At 32.3% G+C, this 12,557-nt stretch overlaps 1 protein-coding gene across 1 annotated transcript in view; it reads right to left on the bottom strand.

The window, feature by feature from the left end:
• Positions 1-12,557, bottom strand: part of TECRL (trans-2,3-enoyl-CoA reductase like) — a 101,745-nt gene that overhangs the window by 25,570 nt on the left and 63,618 nt on the right. Inside the window, exons 4-5 of the mRNA XM_044223993.1 lie at positions 11,304-11,407; positions 3,433-3,548 (exon numbers count right to left, since the gene is read on the bottom strand). Coding sequence (XP_044079928.1) covers positions 3,433-3,548; positions 11,304-11,407 — 220 coding nt within the window. The remainder of the gene's footprint in view (positions 1-3,432; positions 3,549-11,303; positions 11,408-12,557) is intronic.

Raw genomic sequence — 12,557 nt, 5'->3', positions numbered from 1 at the left:
TTTCTAAGAAAGCATAAAGTGAGGTTACATCCAGCTCTTTAGCAGAGGACTAAACGAGAAATTTTAGTTCATGCTATGATTAAATTAGTTCGCCTATTTTTCTGATGTTATACTGGCATAGTACATACAGCTCTATCTTCTCTTTGGATGCATGTTACTCTCATGGCTGGTCTCCCTCTCCATTTTCCCCAACTCCCTTATCCTCTCCATCTCCCCATGTCCTCCATGTTATTTCTTATGCGCCACAAATAAATGAAACCATACGATATGTTACTTTGCACAGTGTTGGTAACTCACCATGTTTGATTTCATTCCAAATATTTCCATTTAATTATGGTTGACTTCCCTTCAAATATCCACTATTTCTCTGTGCAGTGCTAAACTAGGTGAATATCCTTGAATAGGTTTGAGTCCAGTTCTTTTTCCCAATCATAATTAAAAGCAAACAAACAAACAAACTCATCCCTTATCACATGTTTCAAGATAGGAGTACTGTGAAAGAAAACAGTCTCGAGGTCACTGGGTGGCTGTTGATTAAGCAATTGCCTTCCACTCAGTTCATGGTCTCAGAGTCCTGGGATTGAGCCCAGGGGGCTCCCTGCTCAATGGGGAGTCTGCTTCTCCCTTTTCCTCTGGTCCTTCCTCCTCTCCCAGCTCATTGGTTCTCTCAAATAAATAAAATCTTGAAAAGAAGAGAAAAGAAAAAAGAAAGGAACAGAAAAGAAAGAAGAAAAGAAAAGAGAAAACATTGTCTCAGTTTTATAGAACTATGCCAAGTTTCTGTTGTGGAAGAATATGAAGATAATGTTCAAATAAAATGCTGAAGACATAAGAGATTTTGCTATTAACGGCCTTTGAATTGCAGAGGTAGAAGAATTCCAGGAATTGGGAAGGACTCTGTGAAAACAGCACAGAGAACTGTGGGGTTTATCAAGATGTATGAGAGAAGAGGGGTGGCTTGAAAGTATGAGGTTAATAATGTGGAGGTCCTAAGCAGAGATTTAAGTGTCCAAATAGACATATTTCTTGCATTCAAGGCAGATGGTCCAGCTGTGTGTCCTATGTGAGGGAAGGTTTCTAGGACACGTCTTCCATCCCTGATGATGCAGTTAGAAGTCCTTAGGGAGGTGTGGTCTCAGCCTCAGTGCAAGCAGTTCATTTGATCCCTAAGGCAGGAGAGACCTTGACAATTTCAAGTATGTGTCCCCTATCTTAACTACTGTTGATTGAATCAAGTTCAAACAAGTTTAACTGGATCCGTTTCACTAAACTGTGCATCCCCTTTTCATTACTTGATGGGGATGGAGGTAATATAGGTAATACTGCCTTAGTTCCAGTATGCAAAAATTTCTAAGAGATCCAAAGAATTTTGTGGTAGTTGAATCACATGTAGATTTAAGCTAGCAGAAAAATATTTTTGAACTCTGTGAAATGATTCAAAGCCATTTTGGAGAATTAACAGAGTGTGGAGCAAATGGGCACAGCATTTGAAACTTGATTTTCTTAACTTTGAGAAATAGTAGTCACTCATCTTAAAGTTGGGTTGCCTCAGAAACCATGTGATTATTTTATAGATCTCTGCTAGACACTTAAAATAATGAATAATGTTTTTCTGAAAATAAATAAATTGGAAAAAAAAATTTCACAAGTAGTTTGTGTGTTTGTGTGTATCTGCTCTGAAATGATTTCCTACAAACTTAATATATTTGCTATTTTGGAACAACATAGTGCACATTTTTATCACTGAGATGTTATAAAACATTCTGTGTTTGTGTTTAAGAATAGTAACCAACTGTCAGTCAATTTCTTTAGAATGCCACTAGAAAAAAAAGTGGTCTTTTTTTTTTCATGATGCATTATATATCTAGTAGATGTAATATGTTGATCTAAAATATGAGTACATTTATATTGTCTTCATATTGTCTTTATATTGAACTTTCCACCCCAGACTTTCTAAACAAATTGGTCATTCCCTTCACTAGAGAGAAAATTGGTAATGTTCTACTAGGCCCTGAACAACTTGGCCATCAACCCTAAGAACCAATTTCCCCTGCCTCTCTTTGCTTCTGCCATACTAGATTTCTTTTTGCTCCTATAAAGCACCAAATTTCTTTGTACCATAAATCATGTCCACAGGAAATTTCCTATTTAAAATCTGATTCATTGCTCCAGAAAACAAAGAAATAATTCAAATGCCACTTTCTTAGAAAAGCCACCTCAGAACTCCCACCCAGGTCAGGTTCCTCTCTTTTATAACCTAGAATTTCTCAATGTGAAATAAATATGTTTGTAATTGTTTCACCTATCTAATCATTCAAAACATTTTTATTGAGTATTTCCTGTAAATCAGGTAATGTTAAGCAGTGAAAATAAAATGTACATCAAAGTACATCCATTTTAGAACTTTATAGAGGGAAATATACAAACAAGTGATTATGTGAACATATAATTTTAAAGTAATAAATTGTAGAAAGGAAGAACATTTCAGTGGCATACTTGCATTGGGAAGAATAGGGATAGCTATCATGAGTAAGAAATACTGAACTTCTATTTCAAGTTTATGTAAGAGATAAGAAAGAGGTTACTGGGATGAAGGAGGAGGGATAGTGTGTGTAAATGTCTGCGTGAAAGGGAACATGGTAGGTATCGGAGACAAGAAAGTGCAGCTGTAGTACAGAAATTAAGTGTAAAGGAAAGCTCTATATGATATAAGAAAGTTAGGAGTCATATCACTCTCTTTTAGTATCCTCATGAGCTAAATTTTGTTTCTTAATTTACTTAGAGTTTAGTCATTAAATAAGGTTCTTTTTTATGTTTTTAACAAATTGTTAACACCACATCTTAGTGTGGTGTCTTGAATAATAATTATTCTCTTACTTTTCAATTTGGTAGGTGGAGGAAGAGAGAGACACAGAGAGATTATTCTCACAGTATGTTATATATTCTGCTTTGATAATCACCCTCACCTTTTTCTGTACTTTACTTTTACGTTTTACTTTAAAGTAAAATTTATTTTGAATTTTGACTTACTAAAGGTAACTTATAAAACCCTTCTGTTTTTTCCTGTTTTTTAGGTCATTGTTTCTTTCCTAAATGTTGCCCATGAAAAGTACATATTTTATTATTTTATTTAGTTTTATATCTTAAGCTCTTTATATATGACCTCACAACTTTATAACTTTAAGTTTCTCATGATATTTCTAAATATCCAGATTTCTTTCACTGTGATCATTATGAACTAACATTATCTATGCTTTAAGGTATACTTACTTGTTCCTTGTTTATAAATTTGCAAGCTCATGTGTATACATTATTTAAAGTTACTTAAAGTATATTTTCTTAAATGTAACCCACTTTAATTTGGTTTATAAACAAACTTTAAAATTTTATCTGTGTACTAATTTATCTAGAGGTACTATATATATTACGTACTGTACCACTGGATGGCGTAATCTTCTGGAGCTCTCTTTCATGTCATATATGTATGGGATCCTCAAATAAAAGAGGAGATATATCAGCAGAGGTCCTGTGTATTCAGCCAAAAATACCTGAAAATAAGAAGCTGATTTAAATAAAAAATAATTTTTTGTAAATATTATTAAGATTTACATAAAAACACAATAAGCATGTCTACAGACTTAGCCTACTGAATGAACTTGTAAAAGGGACACATAGCATTATCTGTTCTTTAAAATGAATTATACTAGGTGATAATATAATTCACAAGGAGTCTTCCTTACAATAACTAGCTAAGACTTTAGGAAAGGACAATTGTAAGTGGTGAATTTAAAATAAAAACAAATATTGAAACTACTGTATTATTTCTTCATAATTTGTACACAGTGGTTTTCATTTAACCAACCAAACTATCGTAAACATATTTCTTTGTGTCTCCCCAGACCCATTTACACTCCATCTTCAATGTGAACTGTTCTTATCACTGAATGGAATTAGCCTCAGTGATTTTTTTTTTTTTTCCCAGTTTACACAGCTGGGTCGTCTTGAATTTAATTGATTTGACATTGATTCAAATTGAAAAAAATTAATTCTCTCTTCTGGAAATTTTAGACTTTAATTCTAATGAGTCTGAGTAGATAGTTAAAAGGATTGCCTTCTGAATTCTGGAGTTGAGTCAACCTTATATATGGAGAGAGATATCTGATCTACAGAGAGATAATCATTAAGATTTGGAAAGATAATTGGAAACAAGATTGATTGTATAAAGATTCTCTGGCAACTGGCTTTCTGATAGTTTTCTAAATCTATGATGATCCATTATTAGTTTTCTTTTGATGCTAAAACCAGGGTTAAAGTCACTCTGGAATTGATACAGAAAAAAAAATAATTTATCTCTGAGTGTTCAAAGAGGAGGAATTCAGACATGACAATGATAAATTCAACTGCCATTACTGCTTTGCTTTGTCTTTGCCAATTTTCATTTTCTAAGAAAGAAAAACTTAAAGCTGCACGTTTTACTCAAATATCCAGGTGTGCATGTTGATTAGAAATTATGTTATTTCCCGTGAGAACTTTGTATAACTACATGGTTAGAATACATGATATATATGCATGATATATATATATATATATATATATATATAAAATACATGATATATATGCATGCTATATGTGTATATATATATATAATTATGTCTGTGTGTATGTATATACACAAGTATAAATATTTTTTTAAAGATTTTATTTATTTATTTCACAGGCAGAGATCACAAGTAGTCAGAGAGGCAGGCAGAGAGAGAGAGGAGAAAGCAGGCTCCCCGAGGAGCAGAGAGCCTGATGCAGGGCTTGATCCCAGGATCCGGGGACCATGACCTGAGCCGAAGGCAGAGGTTTTAACCCACTGAGCCACCCAGGTGCCCCAAGTATAAACATTTTTATACGTTGGTTTCTTAAGGTATACTTTTTCCATCCCATTACCCATGGAAGACTTTTATTGAGGGTAAATATGCAACATCTTATTAAGTCAATGTAAAGCAACTTTTTTACCGTTCAACTGTATTAATTTATGGCATACAACATGCCTGACTATTCAGAGGTAAAGAAAAGTATTTACCACTTTTGCATGTCTGATAATAGAGTTCAGTTAATACTCCTGAATTAGAGTAATTATTTTATTACAACAAAAAGCTTAAAATACTTATTTCAATGCCATCTGATCTAGTCAAGTTAATTTTGAGCAAATCCTCTAGTAATATATCAGTTATGAAAAATAGTTAACCTTGACCACATGTCATTCTTTATTAAGTTAATAAAAATGCTATCACAAATATGAAGTTTCTTTGGATCAGGAAATTAAACTACAGTCTTATCTTTATCATACCCTAAAAATAAATCAGGAGAACCTGCTGGCTTACAGTAATATGTTCAGGGAGGCCCAATATTTTATCATAAATATTATTCATGCTGAAACATGGGGGTTAAAACAGTACTAAAGTATGAAGGCTATATCCTGACCTGAAAGCAGTAGAGAATGATAAGAAATAACATTTGGACAATGCATCTTTCAAAAAAAGGTCCATTTGGGTGCAAATAGGAAAAAAAGGGGGAAAGAAATGTTTTATTAAACTTAGAAAATAATCAGAAAATAGCTTTAAAGTAAATAAAAAACAAGGACCAGATAGACAAATATTAATAAGACATACTTATGAAAAAAATTCTTCTCCTACTAAAAAGAAGCAAATCCAAAACCAAAGCCAAATAAATAAATATGACAGTTATAAGCCCTAGGGTATCAGATGAATTTACAAAGACTAGGATGTCCATTATTAACCAAAAGTTTGCTAGAAGTTATATATTCAAAATAAGCATATATACTTTCTTCTTACCTTGAAGATAAATATATATAACATCTATATTATGTAATATATAATCATAGTTATAATTTATATATAATGTACATTTATATGTATATATATAACATAGCTATACCATAAATAAATTATAATTATATAATTATATATATTATACTACTTTTAAATTCCAATTTATGTCTAATATGAAATTATTTTCATGCTTTGCCTTTACAGAATGATCACTGCACTAAACTAATGTGCTGCTTTAAATGTAAAATTTAAACTGATAGAAGTCAGAGGATACAAGGCATCCTAGGTAACTGAGATTTTTTTTTGGAACTTCAGTGGAATATTCAACTTGGGATGTCTAAATCGAAAAAGGAAGAAGACAATAAGATGTTTTAGAAATGTAATTTGAAACACACAGCTGCAATTGTTGAGAACTGATTAGAATCTTTGTGCTTAGACTGAGCTTAATGCATTTCATCCTCTCGAAGAAAAGAAAACTTCTTAGTGCTATTATTATTGGGATGGTGTTGGCTTTACTTCTTTTTTAAAATTACAATTGACAGTTGAAAACAAAATAAATTGCATATTTCAGAGTTGTTGAAAATTACTGACAAAATAAAGTGGTACCATCCTTAATCTTCTAATGATGGGAGAGCTATTTAAATTATGAGAGAATTTCTCAACAGTGATACCACTTTGTACTGAATGAAAATCATTGAAGTTAATTTAATATTAAAAGAAGTTTTTGTTTTGTTTTGTTTTGTTTTAATTCAACCCTTATATTCATAACATGTAAGGAAGAATTTTATTCTAGGTTATTCAAACCATTGTGTTTATTCAAACCATTCAAACCATCAGCATGAAAACTTGATCAAAATGTTTTTCAGGGTTCAAAGAGCTACTGAGTCATTGAGAATTAGAACGTCGGGATTTTTTAAACAGGACTCAAGAATAGTGATGGACTCTAGGATTTGAAGTCTGATAGCATCCTAAGAAGACTAAATCTTTAGAGGGTGCTTGAGAGGGGAGGGACAAAAATTGTTGGTTGGCATCTTTTAAAGACAGAAATGGTCTTATAAAATCACCAGGATTTGGATTAAGACCTAGAGCCATGATGAAGCAGAAGGAGATCTGTCTTTACAGGTACTAAAGCTCAGCCTGAAATCATTTCAGCCATCAACTGGATTAAGACACCTAGACCAAATGGCATTAGTCTACCTGGAGGATGATAAATCAGTTTGACAGCAGAGTAACATGATTCTAGGCCTCAAGTTGCTTTTACAAGTTGTTCATGGGTGCCTGGATGGCTCAGTTCATTAAGCAACTGCCTTGGGCTAAGGTCATGATCTCAGGGTTCTGGGATCAAGTCCCACATAGGGGTCCCCTTTTGCTGAGGGGAGCCTGCTTCTCCCTTTCCCTCTGCCTGCCACTCCCCCTGCTTATACTCTTTTTCTCTATATCAAATAAATAAAATCTTAAAAAAAAAAAAAAGACACCAAGTTGTTCATATGTAATTTCCTGCACTAGGTCAGAAATATAAATGTATAACAGGAGTAAAGATACTGTAATCATATCCAAAAGAAACAGGAGATATTTCAAAAGAGATAAACCGAAGATCTACATAGTAGAATTATGAGACACATTTAAAAATTATCTTCTATATACTCAAAAAAATTAAAAAAAGGTTTGAGTATTTCAGCAGATACTTGAGACCTCCAATAAGAAAAATATGGAATTGAAATATGAATCACAGGAGGAGAATACGAAGAGAACAGTGGAAAACGAGATGCTAAAGTGATTATGATAATTTTTCAAATTAAATATTTATACCAAACAGCAGACTCAGATAACACTATAAACCCAAAGCAGGATAAATAGAAACATAATTGTAACTATGGGCATCATAGTCAAACAGTGTCAAACAAAAGACAAATTTAATTTGAACCAGGGAAAAGACACATTATTTCAAAAGAGCATAGTGGACTTTTCAACAGGAACTTGGGAGTCAAAAATCAAAATAATGAAATTTTGTAAAGTGAAGACAAATATAACTGCCGATATGGAATTATTTTTTCCACAAAAACATTCTCCCCAAATAGTTAAATAAATACATTTTAGGATAAACCGAGTTGAGAAAATTCATCAACAGCAGAACTAGAATATATCACTAAAGTTGTTCTCCACGAAGAATGATAATGCTCACAGATATAAACTCAGCATTAGAAGGAATAACTAAATTAAAGTAAAAATTATAAATCTAAATAACTATTGACATATAAATTTATAGTAGTGGATTTTTATTTAGCAGTACCTAGAATACTAAAATATACCACAATAGAAGGTTAGTCAGAAAGAGATTAAATATCATAAAGTCATTCAATTATCTATGAAGTATTTTCACATCAGCAAACCTAAATTAAACAAATTTTATTTGTATTCAGTATTTTAAAGATGAATATTATAATCTCTTGGGTAATCAGGACAGTTGGTAAAATATATATATATATAGCCAAAATAACCAAGAGGCTAATAGAAAATAAAACATGACAACTAATTCTAAATGGAGAAAAAAAAAATAAAAACAGAACAGAAGAATTGTAGAACACAGGAAACAAATTGAAAAAATACTAAGCTTGGTGATAAAATTAGGCATTTCTTTACAATAAAAATAGACTCTGATTAAAATGTAAAATATAAAAAACTATTAAACTATTAGAAGAAAAAATAAAAGAAAACTCCCAAATCTAGAACAAAGCAAAAGGTTTTTACATATGGCAGCAAAGACAAAATCCTTAAAACACTAGCAATTTACACTGCACTAAACTTGAGAACTTTTTGCAAAAAAAAAAAAAGAAAAGAAAAGAAAAAAAAAAAAAAAAGACAACCATAAATCTTATTCAGAAAATGGAAAGACAAGCCAAGACTGAGAGGAAATATTTGCAAACCACTTACCAGACAAAATACTTTATCTAGACTATAAAAGGTACTCTTAAAACTCAACAGTGTGTACCAGATAAATAAAAACTTATGTTCATAAAATACCTACACAAAACTGGTAACAGTTTTATTTACTGTGAAATACTGAAAGCAACCCAAATGCCTGTCAGGGGGTGAAGGATAAACAAACTGCTACATTCATACAACCAAATATTGCTCACCAATAAAAGGAACTGAGTATTGATATATACAATAAACAGGATGGATCCCAAGACACTACACTTAGAGAAAATTAAACATCAATATAAAAAAAAAAAATTGAAAGACTAATTTTGTTTATAGCATTTGACACAGGACAAAAATATAGAAATGAACAGATTGGTGGTTGCTCCAGGATACGGAATATGGAAAAGAGTGTATAAATATAGAGATTAATATGAAAGTTCTTTTGTGGGGATGGAACAATTCTGTATCTGATTGTGGTAGTAGATATCTGAATCTTTGCAAGGTATAAATTGCATAGAACTATAGGACACACAGGAATGAACATAAAAATGGTGAAAAGTGAATTGGATCTTTAATTAATAAGATCTATATAATGAGGATTATTATACTAACCTTCCATCCTGTCTTTCAATAAGTTCAATGAGGCAAATATTTTCTCAATATTCCATGACAGCACACTGCTACTTGATGAAAAATATTATTAAAATCTTAATTTTGACCTTGCTATAGAGATTGTATCAAAAAAAAAAAAACAGAAATCCAAGAAAACCTAACCCTATGATAATGCTTTTATTATAGAAGTATTTTATAAATGTACAAGAATGTTATGAGTGGTAAATATTGCTTTTATTGTATAATTTAGTAGATATAAAGTGGGTATTATTGCAATGTAATGTGTATATTTTTAGCATTTAATAGGATTGACTCATTTGGAGCAAAAGATGGTGTGAACAATAGGGTTGATTTAAAAATATTCACCCTATTTCCAGAGTTCTCTTTGTCACCTAAATGACTTTCCTTTCAAATAAGCTGTAATTTTCTAGTACAATTGTCCTAGAATTCCACCTTAGCACTTTACTTTCTCTGCTCAGTGCTTATCCAAATGATGCAGTTGGAATTTCTAATGAACTCACCATTAATGTCACTAGTCATGACAAAACTTCTGTAGACAGAATTTCCTTTTCATCATAAATGTGGACAAAGGCTATGAATATTTTAACCTTTGGATATCAGAAAGTTTTTGTCCAAAATATCCTTTAGTAAAGGTCTGTTGATATCACATTTAAGTATTAAACTCTTTGATTACATAATTCATGCATTAGCAGGCTTTTTTATAAATATTATACTTTACAAGGATTCAGAATACTCTAAACTCAGTTTTTTTTATGCAACAAGCTAATACTGAAAAGCTCAACCAAGGAACTTTGAAAACTAAAGGAACTACTTTACCAATAATACCAAAATATAAATAATGAGCTAAGTACAGAAAATAATGTATATCAAAGGAGATATTTTCTGAAAAATAAAAGCTGTGACAATATTCTAATAAATGCAAAATTGAATTTCTCTATTTGAGAATTAAATTATAACAAATAAGCTGTCTTGTGTTTGCAATAATTTTAAAAATTGAGTGTTTTAATAGAAAACTTAAAGCACTATGTCTGATTATGTGGATTGTTAATGATGGCAAAAAGAAAAGCTATCTTAATATGTAAAATATTAAAAGTGCAATCCCATCACAGATATGAAGTAGAATGTAATTGGAAAAACTTTAAAACGCTAAAAAAAAATTGAATTGAAAAAAATAGAATGATTGCACTATCCTTTGTAAGTCAGTGTCAAAATTATTTATCAAATTAACTTTTTGCCACAAAATGTCAGTTAGTATTTCCTCTTGATACTAAAGCTACTCCATCTCTCAATTCCATAACTCATGAATAGGTCAATGCTTTCGAACTAGTGTCAAGTATTTTCTCTGTTTCTTAATCCTCCATATCTTAATCTCTGTTTCTTAATTCTCCATACTGTAGTCTTCATTCTTCTAATGCCATTGGAGTCAGTTGCCACCACTTTGAAAGTTCCTCCTTCAGGAGAGCTGAAGGCATTCCATGACCACTCAACTCAAAGAAGTCTCACTACTCCATTCTGATTTTCCAAAACCTTTGCCTTAGAACATTTTTTATTGAATATTCTATTGCCTCTTTTTCCAATGTCAAAACAGTCTTCTTATCTCTAGGTTCCTAGAAGGAAAAACTGAAGAAATATTATTTAACTAACAATGAACAGAGGAGGCAGAAAAAGAGCCAACAGTTCGCATGTCAAAAAAAGAATTTATTCTCCTTCCTCCAACTGTGTATTTCCATGGCTCTAATTCCTGTATAAAACTTTGGCCGCAGTTCATCGTAAGAATGCAACACTTAAAATGCCATTCTGTACAGTATTTTGTTTCATTATGGATTTATTTGATAAAAATAGTCCTGTCAACAAATTTTTCCTATCAGAATGTGGGACATGTATATTGCATTTCAAATTGATACTTACTGTAGTCCAACTGACCTGTTGACCTAGGTCTGTAAAATAAAGAGTGACAATGGAGGAAGCTGCTATGCTTTGAATCGCTATGTAGTCCTTCAAAAAAGGCCCACCTTAAATAATAAGGAAAAATATTTTAATATAATTTCAAGGCATAGCGATTTTAACAAACAATTTTTAATGTGAAAAATTATGAATAGTAAAGATAAATCATACATAGAAATTGCAATGTATAATATATATTTAAAGTAAAGCAAAATGTAAACAAACCCATTTTATAAAATATCTAACAATTTTTCTTTTTTTTTTTTTTAAAGATTTTATTTATTTATTCGACAGACAGAGATCACAAGTAGGCAGAGAGGCAGGCAGAGAGAGAGAAAGGAGGAAACAGGCTCCCTGCTGAGCAGAGGACCGGATGTGGGGCTTGATCCCAGGACCCTGGGATCATGACCTGAGCCGAAGGCAGAGGCTTTAACCCACTGAGCCACCCAGGCACCCCACAATTTTTCAAATATATGTTAGTTTCCCACCTCTACCTAAACAAAGTGCAGCCTACATCTAGCTACTATCCTGTTGTGTTCTGAGAAAATGTAATATTAGATAATATCATAACTGAATATGATACAAGGTATTTTTTTTTTTTTTAGATTTTATTTCATTTATTTGAGAGAGAGAGACAGTGAGAGAGAGAATGAGCGAGGAGAAGGTCAGAGAGCGAAGCAGACTCCCCATGGAGCTGGGAGCCTGATGTGGGACTCGATCCCGGGGCTCCAGGATCACGCCCTGAGCCGGAGGCAGTCATCCAACCAACTGCGCCACCCAGGCGTCCCTGATAGAAGGTATTTTTAAAGCATAATTTGGTAGGAGGCACCTGGGTGAGTCAGTGGATTGAGTGTCTGCCTTCAGATCAGGTCGTGATCTCAGCGTCCTGGGATCAAGCCCTGTATTGGGCTCCCTGCTCAGTGCATGTCTCTCTCTCTCTCTCTGCCACTCTGCCTGCTCATAATCTCCCTCTAAAATAAATAAATTATATATATATATATATATATATATATATATATATGTATTTTTAAAGTATAATTTGGGGTGTCAGTAGTCATAGATGTCAACTGTTCTCTAAATTCTTTTATTATATGATAAAATAGGGCAAGTAAATTTTAGAGGTCATTATAATTATCAACAGAGTGACTTGATGTATGTTTTAAAAGATCTCTATGGATGCTGTGTGGAAACTGGGAGGAAGGGAGGTAAGAATACTTA

The sequence above is a fragment of the Neovison vison genome, chromosome 11 (genome assembly GCF_020171115.1).
Source record: "Neovison vison isolate M4711 chromosome 11, ASM_NN_V1, whole genome shotgun sequence".
Taxonomy (NCBI): Eukaryota; Metazoa; Chordata; class Mammalia; order Carnivora; family Mustelidae; genus Neogale; species Neogale vison.
This window is presented reverse-complemented; position numbering and strand designations above follow the sequence as displayed.